General features: G+C 41.1%; 1 protein-coding gene across 9 annotated transcripts in view; it reads right to left on the bottom strand.

Moving 5' to 3' along the window:
• Positions 1–370: 370 nt before the first annotated feature.
• CHST15 (carbohydrate sulfotransferase 15) overlaps positions 371–20,320 on the bottom strand; it is a 93,375-nt gene continuing 73,425 nt past the window's right edge. For all 9 annotated transcript variants that reach the window (XM_075935307.1, XM_075935306.1, XM_075935309.1 and 6 more), the window contains 3 exons: positions 15,792–15,948; positions 7,875–8,022; positions 371–5,125 (listed from right to left, as the gene is read on the bottom strand). In XM_075935307.1, coding sequence (XP_075791422.1) covers positions 4,935–5,125; positions 7,875–8,022; positions 15,792–15,948 — 496 coding nt within the window. In that variant the 3' untranslated portion in view covers positions 371–4,934. The remainder of the gene's footprint in view (positions 5,126–7,874; positions 8,023–15,791; positions 15,949–20,320) is intronic.

Here is a 20,320-nt window from a genome sequence, read left to right as displayed (position 1 = left end):
GATTCTTTTATGAAGGCAGCAGAAGTCTCTGCAGGTTACGTCCGTCCATGGGCATTCTAATATATTTTTTACACATGATAGAAAAACTGTGGGTAATACATGAGTGCATGTTATACTTGGATGCATGTTATATTCACTAATTTACAGTAATTAAACATGTTCTGTGCCTTTTCCAGCTCCTGCAAACACAGAGTTGAGAAATAAATTCCTGTTTTGCACACATTTGTGTAAAGAGAAATACTGATCCTTAGAGAAAATTGAAGTGGGTTCATTGGACAGTATTTCCCCCTTGTTGACCATAAGGTGGCACTGCAACATAAGTATTTTCTCTTAACTGTGATCCATATTTCAAACATCTTACAAGAGAGAGTCACATGGTACAGCGTTAATATTAAATATGCCTGTATTCGATTTACATGTTCCATCTATGTAAATCACATTCTGACACACAGTTTTGTCTTGTCTGGAGCTTTGCCTTTGTTGGGAATGGCATTAATTCTCGACAGGAAGACATTTTCAAAGCTGTAACAACTTAATTGTTTATTAAGCTGAAACATACAAGTCTCAACACTGGAATCAATAGACAGCAATGTATCATTTTTAATGTAAATAAGAAAGTTTGTTTATCTCAGAACAAGGCTTTTTTGTTGTGTGTTTACTTCATTTTTCCAACTGATCAAAAATTCTTAGATTTAATGTCGAGGATCTTACAGAAAACATATTTTGCATTCTCCTGCAGTTTGGCTGCACCATAATAAAAACATTTGGAAGTGTCCCTTTCATTAGTGACTCAGGAACCAGGCTTTCCTGATAGTTATGGCTTTCCTGATTACTATTATTTCAGGGGAGTAAGTGAAAACAGTAGGTGAGATATACATATTCCATTTTCTTCAAGTTGCAAAAAGCCACTGACACTTTGGCAAGCCTTAAAACACAGTATACTGAAAATACATACAAATTTTAAATTGTATGGAGTTGCTGGATGGTTCTGTGCTAGAGCAAATAGCACTATCACTTATGCTTTCCTCATCTGGTTTACCTCTTAGAATCCAACCCCCCATCCACAGTGTCAGAAAGTTACCATCCTTGAATTAGTGTCCAGCAGAGGAACAAAGAGTGAATTATCTCGGGAACTGAACTATTCATCTTCTGACCCATAGCGGCTTCTTGCCAAGTCAGGCTTCAAGTCCCTGGATAGGCAACGCCAGGAAGCTGGTATGATTCCACCCATAGTTTACTTGTTCTCTGGTGAAAAAGACAGGGTTTGGATCTCGAGAACCGTCAGTCTGGCATCTTTGAAGAACACTAATTTACCAAATGCTATTCTATGGGGAGAGACACTAGTCTCATATTTTCTTTTTCAGTCCTGGGAACAAACAGTGAATTCAGCACATAAATGGAAAAGTCCCACTTCATCGACCTGCTCCTACTGTTTTACCATGTGATATCACAATCTTATGTGATGCTGTTCTAATTTGTGATGTCACTTTTAGGCGGTACCTGAAGAGATGGGGCAATAAAATCAGCCTAGCTTCCATTTTCCTAGTTACTACAGTAACCTGAGAAATCATAAATGACCATTATTAGCATTTGATAAAGTACACAGTTTGCTGGAGTACAGCAGTACATCTTCAGTGTTGCTTTAGGACATAAAATCATGAACAAATGCATGATGATAACCTTAAAACATCCTAGCTTTTCTCAGATTCCTACTGGGACATTTTTCATTTTTACATTTAAAAAAGGCACACTTCAACAGAGACCCAGTCTGTGTACATTTAGCAGTCCTTCTTTTGAGCACAAATGAAATCTGATCTTTTCAAATCTTCATCTATTTTCAGAGTATGCTAGTTTTTCCTTTTCCCATTTTTGAATCAATAATCTTTGTACCAATTACCAGCTGGTATCTTTCCCATACGCTGCTGTACATGATCTGGCTGCGACCCAAGAGGTCTCTGGCTGTAGTCCCATTATTGTCCACACGAGAGTAGGCAATATCCACACAAAGTCAGGGTGCTGTGGGAAATAATGTTGGTGAACAAGTAGCGTCGGTTCTTCTGATCAATGGGTTACAACTGAACAATGCCTCAACATGGTGCTGGGGGCAAATAAGACTTACTACAAAGGTTGTGATCACTAAAGGTTAGGCTGTGATTTGGACTATGGCCCACAGCTGGGACTAGGGCAGGAAGTCCAGAAGGCAGCAATACCCAGAGACAGATGGCAGTCAGTTGGGATACAGAAGGGAGTGACCCAGAGAAGCTTAGTTGAGGCTGACACAAGATACCAGAGGGTGAGCGGAGCTGAACTAGCCTGCCAGGTAGGAACCCAGTAGAGCAGGAATGTTTGGGTTGCTTTTCCCCAGCCAGGAACTGTATCCATTCTGTCTGTAGAGCTGCTGCCTGGAATCTGAACCCACGAGGAAGAGCTGCTGTTTGTGGACTGGACCCACGAAGTTGAGTTCCCACCAACTGTATCCATTAGGTAAAGCTGCTGCTTGTGACCTGCACCCACTAGATGAGGTTGTCACCAGAGATGAACCATTGGGTATAACAGCCACCAGGAGCCCTAACCACTAGTGGAAGTCATTGCCTCTTGCCCAAAATCCCTTTTACAACCACTGAATTCAAAGGAACTAATCATGTGAGCTAGCACTGCTCAGCATAGATGAATGTTGTACAGTCCAGTTCAATACAGTTTGGTCATGTAGTCATTCCTGATACAAAGTGCTAAAAACAATATCTTTGCACTGGTAAATTTTGTACCACCAGTGCAAGATCTGTGCTATTGACAAATGAATGAAAACTAGTGAAAAATCTAATTTGGTACCATGAACTCTCCAAGAAAAATGCTTTTTGTAGTTTTCATCTGCCTTTCTGACAACAGATTACTGACTCTGATATACAATAGGACTGACAACATTGTTCAATGTAAAATAATAGTTGTTGAAAATATAGACCTATTTAGACCTATGTCTGTTCATACATTATTTCAGCAAATATGTCAAATATTCATAAATATTCACTGAATAGTTCTCATAAACAATTTTGAATATATGTTTATAACCTATTTTTTCCTGACCTAAACAAGAGGTCTGTGTAGACTTGAAAACTTGTCTCTTTCACCACCAGAAGTCAGTACAATAGAACATACTAGCTCTCCTAATTTGCCTCTGTAAACTATTAACATTTGTGGTATGAGAATGGGTCACCTGAATCTCATGGTATTGTTTCTGTTCCCTAATTATTCGATGAATGAATCTTTTTAAACAGGAGATTTGCCAATAGTGACTACGCAGTGATGAACTTCTGGCATGAATTTTCACATGAAGAATCATTGGTGAAATGTTCAGGTTTTGTGAACAAAGGAGGATTGGTACATAATAAATAATATGACCCCACAAACAGCAATGCAGTGAAGTCAGTACAATTATTTGCTAATATATTTACACATCTGGTTTTTTGTTATTATTATTCAGCCAGCTCTACTATGGACACAGGCACAAGATCAGAATGACAGTATTAAAAATAAGGGCACAATATACTGGTTAGAACCGGTTCTTTGGACTTTGGTGCATCAGCTTTAGTTGATCCAGTTTGGATGCACTTCAGTGAAGACATCATCCTAGCCCTTGAGAAGGAACTATACTAAAAGAAGTGATTTTGACTATCATCCACTGTGATTATTTAAAAATCAGCTTTACAGTTAGAATATGCTGGGCCAAATTCTTCCTTCACTGAGGCTATGTGAGTATAACTGAAAGGTGAATGTAGTTTGCCATATTTTAAATAAAAAGCATGAAATATTGCACAGCTGAACTTGCTTTGGACTAGATGCATACAAATGGCCTCAGCAGGGAAACAAGGAATGTGTGAAACTTCAATCAGTTTATCTGCATCTATCCTACAAGAATGAAAAGCATTATACTGCAATGCATGATACTGTATGGTACCAGTATATACATTTAATGATTAGGTTTTTAAATAGTTTCATAAATTCAACATGTGTCTTTATAATGGAATATTACATAGTAATGCATGTAGGGCCTGATCTAAATCCCACTGAAATAAGACTTCCACTGACATCAATGGAGTTAATTATCAGACCCATTATTGGTTTCTTGAGAAAATATGTATGTGAATGAATTTTACATATCTGATTTTAAATAAATAACAGTTTAAAAAAATCAAATGGAAACTTGTATATATGTTACTCTATATATACTCTACGTATAGCTTTTTCTTTAAGTTTATATTTTCCAGTTACTCATTCTTGCACTGAATATACAATTCTTCTCTTACTGCAAACTGTAAAATACCAGAAGAATTAATTAGGTTTGGGAATTTACCTAATTGCAGTCAGACACTGTATAGTCACTTGGTTATGCTTTTATATATCAAATTAATTAATTAATGTAAAGCAATAGTTTTAATCTGGGTGAACAGATTCCAAGCTATGTGTTGATGCACTGCAGTATTAAAACAGAATTTTGTATTCAATTCAAGTAAATGTTTTCGTGGCTAATGGATATATTTGATTTCTTTGGAAAGAGCGAGGGAAGAACATACCTTGAAAGTGATGACATAAGTGAAGTTTTAAGAGATCAATGCTAATTATGTATTATACTGTTTTAGAGAAGATTAAACTTCGAAACTACAGCCAGATGGTGTAAAATAACTCCTTGATTCCAATTTTATTTCCACACTACTCTGTTGCTGGGGGGAAAGAAATGGATAAGCATAATGTTTTACAGACTCACAAGGAAAATGTGATTTAGCTTCCGTGAAATATTGTACACTAAAGAAAGAGAACTCTCATCTCATTAGATCTGCTTTTTCTTGGAATGGATAAAATGTAAATATGTGCACACAAAAATAGACTTTAAAAAATAAAAACTCCTTAAAGAACTGTATTTGTGTAAGTGAATTTACATATTATGTCTTTTTCCATAAAAATGCATCATCAAAAAGAACTTGTGCCAGTTTTGTATTAAAAGGCCTATAGAAGTCTCTTAGGATCGCCTTTGTTGTTGGTAACATGGGTCCCAGATTTCGGTCCTCAGGCCGTCTAGTGTTTGATGCAGGACTCTTTGTAATTAGAGCTTCTTGTTTCTCACTTATAGGCCCTGCATTGAACAGAAAACTATTTTAATGTATTTTTTCTCAAAATATTCATATTAAAGAATGTAATTGGCTAAGTGAATAGGTTTGTCAAGAAAAGATTAATAGAATTTTTTTAGCAGTGGTTATGTCCCAGAATTAAGGATGTTAAGGTGCAGGTAACTGACTAATCGTATAGTCGATACAATTTGTATAAACTACACAATTAGTCAATAAGGCAGGCCTGGGCAAAGTACAGCCCATGGGCCACATCTGGCCCACCAACCCATCAGACCTGACCTGAGGACGCAGCAGAGCACCCCAGGCAGGCTCCCTGCTCGCCTTGCCCCACCCGCATGCCACTCAGAAAAGCGGCTGCCAGGCCGTTTCTCTTTTGCAACTGTGAGCCCGGGCAGGGGGTGGGCAGGCGGGAAACTAAGACTTCAGGGGCTGCCCGCACCCCCAGCACACCCATTGGCTAGTTTCCGACAAGAAGCTGGCCAATGGAAGTTGCCTGTTTGAATAACAGGCAGCACATGAAGCATCACTCCTCACTCCCCTCTGGCTCATAGTTATTCACACATGCACCCAACTCCTGCAACCTGTACAGAGGTGGAGCAGGCAGACAAGCTGCCTCAGAAACATGCTGGTCTGCTAGCCATGAATTACCCTGGGAAGTCTCCTGGCCAGAGCCTGCCTCTGTCACCTTAGCCCTTCCCTTCCCCAACCTTCTGCCCCCCACTCCACATAACCCAAACCTCTGCTCCCCCTCCTGTACCAATATCCCCTCCCAGATTCAGCACCCCGATCCTTGTCCCAGATCACAATTCCCTCCTGCCTTAGGTCCCGGACCAGTGTGAGCCAGGACAGAGCCGGGATCACTGTGGATCCGCATTTTAAATGTAGTAAGAGCCACCTGGCTCTTACTATGTTTAAAATGCAGAACCGCAGCAGTCCCAGGTCCAGCAGACCCTGTTCACAGCAGCCTGGGCTGGCCACAGGCAGAGGCTGCCCTTGCAGCAGCCCCTATCCATGGTCAGACCTGGCTGCTGTGAACAGAGGCTGCTCCAGCAGCAGCCCCTGTCCACGAGGGGGGCCCAGCTTTGAGGCAGCAGTGGGGCAGAGGGGAAGCAGCACCAGGGAGACAGTGCTGGGGGAGAATCAGCTTTTAAGCCAGCTCCCGTCAGCATTGCCTTCTGTTTCACCCCCCCCCCTTTCTGCCTCTCATGAAAAGGCAGCAAGGGGGGGAAGCAAGTAGTCAAGCTGCCAACTCAACTACTCGCTTTCATCCCTATCCAGAATATTGTCTATGGGTTTAGTTTAGAAAAATAAATTACAATTTGAATACATGGAAATACTTTGTTTTCCTTTCATATCAATGAATCATCTGTGCTATAAGTAAATATATATCATGCCTAGAGGTAGAGCTTTTGTTTCAGGAAACAAATATTACAGTAAAAATAACCATTAATGTGCAGGAAAAACTTAAAAAACAACTAATAGTCTAGTAGCACTTTCAAGATTAACAACACATGTAGATGTTATCATGAGCTTTCATGGACACCATTTGTTGCTGTTTAAGGTTCTCCTGATACAGACTAACGCGGCAACCCCTCTGAAGCTATTGAACATGAATGTGCATTCTTTGGTAACAATTATTTCATTTTATTTCCTGGTCTTTGTTATTTTAGGAAGGAGCCACCTGATACCTTTTAAAGTGAAGTTCACCTACTCAAACAGTGCAGCACTTATATCTGACTTCATCCCTCTTTAAGGACTTCAATGGGTTAGAAGTGGTGCATAGGTGCTATGAGGACTGTTAATGCAAGAGCCAATCTTCTCTCTCCTGAATCGTACTTAAGCATTCTGCTACCACTGGCCTCTTTCAATGCAACATGGATGGGAGAAACCAGGGCTCAGGTTAAATTCAATTACTTAGTCCAATATTTTGATTCAACTCAGTTAATTTGCAAACATATACTCCTCCTCCCCCTGTCTAACAAATAGGAGGCACCATTCTTTCTGCCAGTGTTGTTCTGATGATTAGCTATACGTGTCTCAGTAAATGACAGCCAAAACATATTCTCCCAATACTAGAAATGCTGCTTTTTATATTAGATTTTGGATTGGCTTATCTAGCAGTGAAACGCATCATTTAGAGAGCTTGGGCCTGCTCTTGCTTCTGGCTCCAGTCCATCACAAAAACTCGCACTGACATCAAGAGAAGTAGTATCGGCCCTAACTAGGGATGTTAATGGTTAGCAGGTGAGGCTTACCAGTTACTGGATAACCAGAGGGACTGGAGCAACCCTCCACCCACGGCAGGCCCAACCCCGGTGTGCCGTGGATGAGACACTCCAACACAGCCAAAGCAGCCCCCATCTGCAACAAAGGAGTCACTCCAGCTCATCCACAGCAGGAGGGGTGAGGGAAGCCACTCCAGCCCTAATTAAATGGGATTTTACACTCTGAGCCCTAACTGCTAAACACATGCATGGAGTACTGTGTTTCTGATTTTTTAATATAGTTTTTAATTCTTTATAAACTCTCTTGCACTGTCTTTACTCAGCCAAAACTCCCATTGAAAACAACAGGCACTTTGGAGTGCTGCCCCCTGCAAAAAAAAAAAAAAAAAAACTTGCTTGAGTTAGGACAGTACAATTTGCCCTTCTATCCACACAGTTTCACATTTTGAATCTCTCTCCATAAGCATTAATAATCCAGAAAGTAAATGTGATTTTTGCACTTCACTCAAACCAGCTAGACGATGCCTACCTAAATCCAGAAACTGGAACACCATGTGCATGGTGTATTTAACATTGGAGGCATGATCCTCTAAACGGAGAACTAGTATTTGATCTTTGTCAAAAACAGTCAGCCAGTCCAAGAGATACACAACATAAAGGCCAACCTGTAGCCTTACCTACAAAAAAACAAACAAAAGGAGGTGAGTTAATTCATTTATACTGTCTTGTATCAAAATCAATGAATATTCATTCCACTGTTCTCTATGAGAAGAAAAATCTATTTTGGATTTGATCTAGAAGACTTTTAAAATACAGTAAGATGCCTACAACATTTTAAACTTGATTATGTCGCTCTTATGCATGGAGTTGTCTATTGAGTTCAGTGGGGCTACTTACATAGTTAAATCCTTCCACACTGGACCCCTATATTTGTAAATTATGTCTCAATTTAGTAAGAGCCTGAGCCTGTGTGCTTAGGCTCCAGTACTGCTAAGTGCAGAGCGCTCTGACCTTCAACCATTGAACAGAATAGGCATTCATGCAGGTATTTCAAGCTAGACATATAGCTGAGTACATTCACTTTCACTAGAGTCTAAAGGCACAGGAGTCCGCACAATGGTAGCTGAAAGCACTCAGCACCTTTTAAATGTGTCTTATAAACCTTATGATATATTGGGGTTACAATTTATTCCTCTATTTTATCAAAAATGCATTCTGTCAGGATACTCACAATATCTGCACCTAGGGTTGCCAGGTGTCTGGTATTGTACCGGACAGTCCAGTATTTGTGAGCTTTGTCCGGTAAAAAAGAAAATCAGAAAATACTGGACATGTGCAATGTCCGGTATTTTCTGATTTTTCTGGCTGCGCATCGGACGGAAGCCTGGTGTGGGCCGGGGGAGTAGCTGGAAGTCCCAGCTGGGAGGCGAACCCACAATTGCCGCTGGGAGCCCTCAGTCGGTTGAGTGTAAGGAGGAGGAGAAGCCTCCTCCTCACTTGTGCGTCGCCGAGAGCCTGCACGGGACAGGCAGCAAGTGCCCAGGTCAGTCCCACTCCCCGCCAGGCAATTTGCTCCCCCTTCCCTTCCCAGCCGGCTGTTTCTCCATCACTTCCCCTCCCTCACTTCCCTGGCCAGCCCCCCTGCACCCTCACCAGCTCCGCTTCCCGCTGGCCCATTCCTCTTCCTGATCTCCCCAGCCAGCGCCATTGCACACCCCCCCCCACTGCCAGCTCTGCTTCCCGACCACCCTTCCTCCCAGCCAGCGCTGCTGCCCCCCCCAGCTCTGCTTCCCATGCCCCCTTATTCCCGGCCAGCCCCCCCCACCGGATATCCTGCAGACAGCCCCGTTCTGCCTGACCCCCCCCCACAACCAGCCCTGCTTCCCGTTGGCCCCCCCATCTTCCCTGGCCAGACCCGTTCCCCCCGCTTCCCCCCATTAGCTGTTTCCAGGACCCCCCTTCCTGGCCAGCACTGCTTCCTTCCTGTCTGGTCCTCCTCCCCGTCCCCCCCCCCCCCCCCCCGATGAAGCATGTCTGGGTTTTTGTGTGTTTTTAAATGACTACCTGGTAACCCCTAGCAGTGATCCAGGTCCTTGGAGTCCCCCCCCCCCCCACCTTTTTTTTTCCTTCAACAAAATTTTTTCCCGGTGTTTTTTCTTGGGGGGGGGGGGGGAATGTTCAGTGTTTTTGTTTCAGCCATCTGGTAATCCTATCTGCACCATCCTTAAACTGTTGGACTACTGCACAGAATGGCATGAATTGCTATGGTACACCCCTCAGGTTTTCAAACCAGTTAGAGTGTGAAGAGATAATCAGTTAAGTTTTGCTTTATGAAGATCAATCCTGAATAGTTCCGCCTGACAGATTCTGCCTCACAAATATCCAGAAGGAAAAAGTCACCAATGTTATCTTAAAATGAAGAAAGCAGAGGATTTCTGTACTATTAAATCATACTCCTGTCAGTCAATAATAATAATTCCTAGAGAACCAAATAGATGGTCAGATACTAAAATTAGGGGCATTGAAAAATACCTTGATAGACTTAGCAGTACACCATCTAACAGTTAGTCTCTAAGGGTATGTCTACACTTGCACCCTCTTTCAAAGAGAGGGATGCAACTGAAGACATTCGAAATTGCAAATGAAGCCAGGATTTAATATCCCGTGCTTCATTTGCATATTCGCGTTATGGCGCTATTTTGAAATAACAGACGCTGTTAAGACGCGGTTATTTCGAGAGAAAATCCTTCTCTTGAAATAACCCTTATTCCTCATACAATGAGGTTTACTAGTTATTTCAACAGAAGGGTTTTCTCTCGAAATAACCGCATCTTAACAGCGTCTATTATTTCAAAATAATCCTATTTCAAAATAGCGTCATAACGCAAATATGCAAATTAATTGTGGGATATTTAAATCCCGGCTTCATTTGCAATTTCGAATGTCTTCATTTGCATCCCTCTCTCAAAAGAGGGTGCAAATGTAGACATACCCTAACTGTTCAACAGAAGACCTATAGGCTACGTCTACACAGGCACCCTTTTCCGGAAATGCTTAAAACGGAACAGTTTTCCATTATAAGTATTTCTGGAAAAAGCGCGTCTACATTGGCAGGATGCTTTTCTGGACAAGCACTTTTTCCGGAAAAGCGTCCGTGGCCAATGTAGACACGCTTTTCCAGAAAAAAGCCCCAATCGTCATTTTCGCGATCGGGGCTTTTTTGCGGAAAAGAAATCTCTGCTGTCTACACTGGCCCTTTTCCGGAACAGTTTTTCCAGAAAAGGACTTTTGCCTGAACAGGAGCAGCATAGTTTTTCCGGAAAAACACTGACAATTTTACAGTAGATCGTCATTGCTTTTCCGGAAAAGCAAGCAGCCAGTGTAGACAGCTGGCAAGTTATTCCGGAAAAGCAGTTGCTTTTCCGGAATAAGTGGCCCAGTGTAGACACAGCCATACTGTATTATACTATAGAGGAAAATATGATCATTCTCTTTTGTGTCAAGGGCCAAATTTTTAGTCTGGCCTAAATCAGGTCTCAATTTTTTGCATAATTTTGCACAATAATTTAAGGGTTTAAACAAACATTTAAAGGTGCAGACTAGGCTTCTTAAAACCCCAAGTGCTTGTTTGGGCTTATGTGTTGGTTTTTTATAATCATTCTTTCAGACACAGAAACAGAAGAATGTGAAAATGTGGCCTCAGGTGCCTTTGATAAGATAAATTTGGTACATCTCGGAGTCATATTCAGTACAGACTTGACAAAAGCAGACAACAAAGTCTTGTGCTCTTTTAGTTTGACTTCTGTAATGGCAGTTATGGCCTAAGTATTGCTGAAAGAATGAATGTTTTGAATCATTACTATCGAAAATTGAGAGCTTTTTAAAATTAATCTATAAAATAACTTACACATCAATAAACAACATGAAACCATTTAAAAAGACCCACTTCGCTGTCTCAGTTGCCAGAAAAGCACAAAAGGAACATTAATCCTATCCTCCAACAATTGTCAGAATATTATTAAATTAAAATTCCAACTCAAGAACACAAACAGAATATTTTGGTTTCTACTTTTATGAGATGACAACAAGCAGAGAAACTAATCTATGCAATCTGACTCAAAGTCTATTCAAACTGAAAAAATCAAGTTTCCAAAGCAGCCTCTGCATGTGCACTTTCAAAACTGCAGATCTACATTTTTTGGTATTTAAATATTAATTCCTGAGTTTTTGCATGGCAAACAACTTTTGATTTGCATTAAAGTAGCTACAGGTTGAACCTCCTATATCCGGGACTCCCTGGCAACATCTGTGATCCGGAAGGATCACAGATGTTGCTGGACCAGTGATCCCCGGCACCTGGAAGTGTGAGCTGGTCAGGAGTCCAGCGGTGGGGAGCACTGCCATCAGAACTGGACAGCCTTGTTCTGGGAAGCCCTAGCTGGTCTCAGCACAGCGGTGCAGCTGCAGAGCCCCAACCCCATGCAGCACAGTGGTGTAGCCGTGGCACCCCAACTCAGTGTGGCACAGACGCAGAGCATCAACCTGGAGCGGCACAGAGGGGCAGCTGTGGAGCCCCAACCACGGGAAGCCCTGGCCAGGCGGGAAAAAAGCAAGGCAGCTACAGAGCCCCGTTCATGGAAAGCCCCAGCTAGGTGGGACAGAAGCAGAGCCGTGGCAGCTGGGGAGCTCCGTCTCCAGAGAGCCCCAGCTGGCTGGCAGCAGCGGGCCAGAGCCAAGCCAAAGCCCTTTAGCAGCAGGGCTGGAGCGAAGCCACCCGGAGGGAGGGGCGGTGTCCTGGAAGGTCAGCGGCAGAGGAACTCCCCTAATCCAGCAAGCCTTCATTTGGGATGGTTCAGATCCCCAGGATGCTGGACCAGGGAAGTCCAATCTGTATTTTGCATATGCAAAACAGTCTTTGGGCAGAGAGATTTAGAAATCGTGATTCAAAAGGTCTCGCTACAAACTTAGTCTTTATTTTTGGCTCAGATTTTATGTGGAATATTTTCTGAGTAAACAGTGCCCACAGTTTATTAACTGCTTGTTATTATTTATACCGCAGTAGTGCCCAGAGGCACATTCATTATCATTATGATCCACTATGTCAGGTAACGAACAAACATTCAGTAGAAGACCGTTCCTTTCCCAAAAATTAATTATGGTTATCTTAAAAGCTGCAACCTGACATCAGTCTTGGGTTGCTTGGGTAACCTATATAACAAAATCCCTTATGTATGTATTGTATAGAATGGAAACATGTAGGGCAAGCTTCCCTCCACACAAGACATTATATGTGAATGCTATGAGCTCTAAATAATTTATTTTAATTATTAGCCTCACACATATTGCACTATTGCAGGATAAGGGCTAAATTAAGCTAGACACTGTACAATCATACAGCAAATCATCTCCATGTATTCCTCACCTTTATTCCTCTATCTCCCAACAGAACGGTACTGGGCAAGTGAAAGCCCAGTATCGGTTGTATAATGTAGGCTGGGATGCTGAATTTTATAGCATTTTTTTCTACACAAAAAACTCAAGTCTGTGTATGTCTCTCTCTCAGGTGCCACAGGACTACTCATTGAACTCAAACAGAGTTCACTTCATCCAGAAAGAAGAACTTCAGATGTAAAGTCCCCGTTTTGCTCAGGATAGTCGTCTTCACTTCTCTTGGGACCTCTGAAAAAACGACATGATACACAAGCCTGTGTTTTCCCCCTATTGTTCCAAAACAAATTCCCCTTTTCAGGAAAGTCACTTGCTTTTTTTCCTATAAATTATGCAGTACAACTGAGCATTTCCCCAAGAATCCTCTGCAAATGCAGCCTCTCCCATTTGAGTTTAACACCTCTGGCTCTCCTTCCCTTTCCTTGCTTTCTATATTTTCTATTGATGGTAACTGAAGATAAACTGATGTATGCCCTTTCTCTGTACAGAGGATTACCTATCAGCAGACGCAGTCACTATAGTACTTGCTTTTCTTTTAGGAATACTGCTGTAGTCACACAACATACAGTGTCATAGAAAAAAATTCTACTCTTTCAATATATAACAAAATACACATATATAGACTGTGTCAGATATGCTTGCGAGGAAGCTGAAAAGTCCATTCATGAGTCTGGCTAGTGTTCCATGCTTTTTTAAGGATGCCCACTGGTAGCTGTCTGGACAGCTAAATGATCTCAGAAGAAAGAACAAGGAGTTAATTTTCAGAAGTACTTTCTTCAAGGTGCTAAGACAAGGAATAAACTGTGGGACAAATATTGACTTCTGGGTACCTGGGGGAATAAGAAGTTGTGAGCAATAGAAGCCCATTTTTCCATCAAATGTAGTTTTGCCACAATGCGATGGCATCTGTTCTAGGGAGAGAACTGACAAGCATTGCATTATAGTGGTGCAACTCCAGAGTGGGCATGACTGGAGACACTCAGAATTGGCCTCAGAGGGGAAGAGATTGTTGCAGCCATTGATTTTAGAGTTTTGTTCATATACTGTGTGATGTTATGATTAACTAATATTTTATATCACAAAGATTCATTGTCTGCTCAATAGAGTTAAGCTGTAGAATTAAGACTGATCAGTGGTTAGAAGTGGTAATTAGATATCTAAGTTAAGTAGGGCTGAAACACAAGGGCTACGTCTACACTGGCATGATTTTCTGGAAATGCTTTTAACGGAAAAGGTTTACCGTTAAAAGTATTTCCGGAAAAGCACGTCTAGATTGGCAGGATGCTTTTCCAGAAAAGCACTTTTCCCGGAAAAGCGTCCGTGGCCAATCTAGACATGCTTTTCCGCAAAAAAGCCCCGATCGTCATTTTCGCAATCTGGGCTTTTTTGCGGAAAACAGTACTGTGCTGTCTACACCGGCCCTTTTCCGGAACAGTTTTCCGGAAAAAGACTTTTGCCCGAACGGGAGCAGCTTAGTTTTTCCAGAAAAGCACTGATGATTTTACATTAGATCGTCAGTGCTTTTCCGGAAATTCAAGCGGCCAGTGTAGACAGCTGGCAAGTTTTTCCGGAAAAGCGCTGATTTTCCGGAATAACTTGCCAGTGTAGACACAGCCAAGGCCTACAGGCTGAAACCTGTAAAATGTCAGCTTAACCTTACTAGGCTACAGGCTTAAGATGTGATTGACATAAATAGATGACCAAAGAATGACACTATGCTACACAAGATTACAGGGAAAAATGTACCAATGGGTGACATTACAAAAAATGAACTGTTTGCTTACAAGGTACCTGGTAGTCACATTTTTCTAACTTATGCCATAACTGCAAGGTGCACTATGCGTGTAAATGCTAGTAAGGTACAGTCAGAATCACATTATAATAAGAGGGTGTACAGGTTAGGAAAACTGAGCTCCCTGCAGGAGCATTCCAGCAGAAACCAGCCCTGTACGGATGATCAGCTGGCAAGGCCGCCACCAGACCTTGGGAATGGTCTCTGTGTGTGTCATAGCCAAAGCAAGTGGCAGAGGGGACTTTCATCTTGTGGAGCATTAAACTGTAGCCCCCAGAGACATGGGAGCATAATACCACATTACAAAATAACTTTAAATGAAATAAAAAGCTTCCCTCTCTCTTTAATATTCTATTTCAGTGTGATCAGAATAGCAGCACTACGGTATATGGAGCTTGATTCCCATTCCCAGTATGGGAAAGGCTTTCCTTTGACTTCAATGGGCTTTGGCTAGAGCCTATGATGCATGATGCAATCTGGAGAAAGAGAAGAAAAGTATCCCTCCACTCCAATCAAGAAAATGGAATGCAAAGGTCTGGATCACACTGATCTGTTACTTTACAAGTACATCCCACAGTAAAGATGAAATACTGTTATGTATTGCCCTTTCCTCATCCTCAAATGAAATATAAAAAAAGCAACAGTAAAATTTGAATTTTGGAACAATCAACACTGAGAGTTAGCTGTGTTCTTTGCCAACATCTTATGTAATAGATTTCTCAATTTCTGCTGTGCACAGCTTAAAGGAGAGAGGGAGAGCATTTAATCTAGCTATCAATAGCCTTTTCTTGAGGAAAAAAAATCCAGCATAAATGATGTATTCTTACGGGAAGTTTGAAAATGGCCTTATCTTTGCCAGAGCTATTTTTTGGGTAGGTTTGCAAGTAAAGATTAAACTGTAATCTTTGCTAAATGTGCTCTTCATGCTCCTGCACACTAGAAAGAATGCATTATGACTGTCGGCATTCATCAGGGTATGGTCTGAAAAGACAGCTGAGGAAGCACATCAGTTTTTACATGCATGAATCTATTTTTTGTCACCAATTTTAAAAAAAGAAAGGGTTTTTTATAGTGACAAATTAAACCACATCTTGAGTATAATTATAACTATTATTACTATTTTATTAAGGATCCTGGTATTTTAAGAATCCAGACAAAATGTACTGTTGTTTAAGCAAGGAATAAAACATTTTTGGAAATACATACAGGCATGGCATTGTTAAGGGTGTTGTTGTAGACACAGGCTCTCAGTGAGTAATCCAACATGCAATTTTCAAACAGCTGCAGGGATTCTGCCACTTTTTCATGAAAGTCTTCTGCAGATTTATTCACACTTGCAAAGTATAGATAATCTGAGTACAATCTGTGAATGAAATACACATGCACAAAGACAAATGAAATTAAGGAAAATCAATTTAAATGATAATGAAAACAAGAGGGCAACATTACTTGAGAAAAGAGGACATGAATATAACATGTATCCATTAGCGGCTGATCCAAAACCTACTGAAGAAAATAACAGTCTTTGTTGATTTCAGAAGGCTTTGGCTCCGACCTTACAGGTCCAATCTTATGAAGTTGCTAAGCATCTGACACTCTTACTAAAGTCAGCATCTAGCCGGATTAAGCTGTAAACTGTTGGGAGCCAAACCTTTTCTCAAGAGAAACTCTTGAAATAAATTTTTGTTCATTCTGTATTAATAATTATTAATTATTATTATTATTATTCTGTTTAGGTCTCAAACAAAATCAGGGTTCCATTGTGCTAAACCCAGAAGGTACCCATAATAAGCAACAGGCCTTGCTTCAAACTTTAGTGTCCAAACAGACAAAATGGACAAAGAGTGGGAGAAGAAACTGAGGCATAGGAAAGTGGAGTGACTTTTCCAAGGGGCCTATACAAGAGCTGAGAATAAAATCCGGGTTTCCTGAGACCACACTCCCACTCTGTAGCTTGGTAGGCAACCTGGGGAGGAGCTGTATCATGGCACAATCTCGTCTCACCCCTGCAGTCTCTATTTGGGTAAAGTTCCCATTTAATTCAACACAAGGTTTGCCTAAGTAAGAGTGTGGTCCACATATGTATGCAATGCCAATATCATAAGCAACTACAGGAGAAGTATTATAAGAAGTCCAGAGACCCTGAGTACACTCCATTCTCTGTAAGAGGTTGGCTGTGTCTACATAGGCACCCCTTTCCGGAAAAGGGATGCTAATGTAGACTTCGGAATTGCAAATTCCGCGGGGGATTTAAATATCCCCCGCGGCATTTGCATTTACATGGCTGCCGCTTTTTTCCAGCTTGGGGATAAGCTGGAGAAAAGCGCCAGTCTAGACGTGATTCTCCGGAAAATAAGCCCTTTTCCGGAGGATCTCTTATTCCTACTTGAAAGGGCTATTTTCCGGAGAATCACGTCTAGACTAGCGCTTTTCTCCGGCTTATCCCCAAGCCGGAAAAAAGCGGCAGCCATGTAAATGCAAATGCCGTGGGGGATATTTGAATCCCCCACGGAATTTGCAATTCTGAAGTCTACATTAGCATCCCTTTTCCGGAAAGGGGTGCCAATGTAGACACAGCCAAAGTGTGTATGTAAATCATTATCTAACCCTACAAATGTAAAAGTGGGCTTTATTTCACAGCTATTGCTGGAGGAACACTGTATTCACTTCCATCTTTGATGGTCTCCCCTCATTTTTATTACACCAAAAATATCAGGCTGGACATAAATTTCCACAGAAGCTTTAAAATGCTAAGATTTTTTTTTTTTTTTTTTTTTTTAATTTAGAGAAATTAGGACTGTTTCTGCAAAGCACCAGCATGTGAGCTTAAGTGTTTTGGTGGATCAGGACATTTATTACAGTATGAGTTTATGACCTCCCAACTCATCTGAAAAATAGAAAGACAGAAAGAAAAGACAAATGAAAGAGACTGAGTAGAGGAGAGAGAGAGTTTGGAGGAATAAAAGGTTAGTGTTTTTTATTGACAGACCATTCGTTTCTAAACTTTTATGTTTGTTTTTAATTTTATTTTTAATTTTATTTTTAAATATTCATAAACATTACTGAAAACTGTTGAGAAACTGATGATGAGACATGAAAGGCTCTGTGTAACCACTCAAACCAGTGAATACGGACTCAACAAGTAGACCTATTGACTTCAAAGTGTATATCTACACTGCAGCTGGAAGCGTGCCTGCTAGTACAATTAGACTGACTGGCACTGAATCAGCTTGAATTAGCATGCTAAAAACAGCACTGTGGATGTTGCATGGGAAGCAGCAAAGACTAGTCACCCCAGTCTAAACCTACCCAAACACCCTGGATCCGAGCACCAGTGGCTAGCCCAAGGCACTGCCCACCCCACAGTGTCCACATTGCTATTTTTAGCGTGCTAGCTCGAGCAAAAAATAATCTGTATCTGTCTGTCACCAGAGACCCAATTAAGACTTCTGTCCTGTGTGTTTTCTAATTTTTGGCCCATTTCCCAGCCCAGCTGTTTGGTTAGCAGATTGCAGAGCATTTCCATAGAGGAATATGTATCTTGTTTAGAAAATTTAACTGGTAGGCAGTCAGAGCTTTCTGCTATTACATTTCTGCTCTTTGGCAAAATTTCAAACGTGCATTGATTTCTCTAGATTTATCTACAGAAAGGGTATGGAATTGAGCCTCCCTTACCTGCATTGTTCTGTTTATGTGCTGAAACAAAATTGGTTCATGTGTGTTGAAGTTACCCATTTTCAACAATATTCTCTTATAACAGGAGAAAGGATTTGAATTCAAAATGATCTTGATAAATTAGAACACTAATCTGAAATCAATAATACCAAATTCAATAGTGACAAGTGTAAAATTGCACTTAGAAAGGAAAATACAAATGCACAAATAAAATATGGAGTATGATTAGTTAAGACAGCAGTATTGCAGAAAAGATGTTTTTAATGGATGACAAATTGAACAAGAGTCAACAGTGTGATGTTGTTGTAAAAAAGGCACTCTGGGTTGTATTAACAGGAGTGCTGCATGTAAGCTGGGCAAAGTAACTGATCCACTCTACTAGTCTGTTCTAAAAAGACCTTAGCTGAAGTATCCAGATTTGGGCACCATGCTATAACTAAGCTGCGGACAAACTGGACAGAGTCCAGAGGACAGCAATAAATTTATAAGAAAACTTGACCTGTAAGGAAAATTTGAAAGAAAAGAAGATTGAAAAGGGATGTACATTTGGGCTACGTCTACACTGGCATGATTTTCCGAAAATGCTTTTAACGGAAAAGTTTTCCGTTAAAAGTATTTTTGGAAAAGCACATCTAGATTGGCAGAATGCTTTTCCGCAAAAGCACTTTTTGCGGAAAAGCGTCCGTGGCCAATCTAGACACGGTTTTCTGCAAAAAAGCCCCGATCGCCATTTTTGAGATCAGGGCTTTTTTGCGGAAAACTGTACTGTGCTGTCTACACTGGCCCTTTTGCGCAAAAGTCTTTTGGAAAAAGACTTTTGCCCGAATGGGAGCAGCATAGTATTTCCGGAAAAGCACTGACGATCTTACATGAGATCGTCAGTGCTTTTGCGGAAATTCAAGCGGCCAGTGTAGACAGCTGGCAAGTTTTTCTGCAAAAGCAGATGATTTTGTGGAAAAACTTGCCAGTCTAGACACAGCCACATTGTAAAGAAGACAAGAGTTAATTCTTGCCCTTGATTTTCCCCCTGTGGACATGAAGTAATCAGTTTAGTTTGTAATGGGGAAGATTTAAATTAGATCATAGGAAAAACTTTCAAACTACAAAGGATAAGACGACACTGGACCAGGTTACCTAAGGAGGTTGTGGAATCCTTCTTAAAGTTTTTAAAGAACAGGTTAAACATACACTTATCAAGATATCTGAAAAGGAAACGCACAGAAACCTATTGGGGAACATTTTAACTTGCCTGAGCACTCATTAATGGATCTCCAAGTCACTATATTATTTCAAACCAATTTCAAAAGCTAGCTCAACAGGGAAGCTACAGAACTTAATTTCATTTACAAGTTTGATTCCTACAACAGAAGTCTAAACAAAGACCCTTGGCTGGACAGCCCGCTATATTCCACATCCTAATGACATAAAAAACCCCAACAAAGAGTACTTAGAGAGTGTACTAAGTATTATTATCCGCTTCATTTAGCATGGAAACTTTAATTGACAATTTCTTTCCTTCCTCTCCCCCCCCCCCCCCGCTTCCCCTGCCATCCCCTCTCTGTGCTATTTATTTGAAAACTGGACCCCTTAAACTCCATTCATCTGAAGAAGTGGGTTGTGCTCATGAAAGCTCATGATACCATCTACATTTTTTGTTAGTCTCTAAGGTGCTGCTAGACTATTCATTGTTTTTTTAAAGTTTTTCCAGTTACAGTCTAATATGGCTACCCCTCTGAAAACCCCTCTGAAAGAATGTTTTAGGGCAATGTTTCTCAAACTGTGTTCCGCAGAGCCCCAGCAGCTCTGCGAGACATCTCCAGGAACTCCGCGAAGTTGACAAACTGGAAAGATCGATAGGTACAACACATACAATCAGTGGACCGCTGGGGCTCCGCATAAATTTTTATGCATGTAAAGGGCTCCAGAAACCAAAAAGTTTGAGAACCACTGTTTTAGGTATACTTAGCTCTCCCTTGACACAGAGGGCTGGATGACATGGCCTTGTTAGGTCTCTTTTTACCCTACATTTCTGATTCTGAAAAGTAATAGATGCATTTCAA

The sequence above is a fragment of the Pelodiscus sinensis genome, chromosome 8 (assembly GCF_049634645.1).
Source record: "Pelodiscus sinensis isolate JC-2024 chromosome 8, ASM4963464v1, whole genome shotgun sequence".
In the NCBI taxonomy this organism is placed as follows: domain Eukaryota; kingdom Metazoa; phylum Chordata; order Testudines; family Trionychidae; genus Pelodiscus; species Pelodiscus sinensis.
This window is presented reverse-complemented; position numbering and strand designations above follow the sequence as displayed.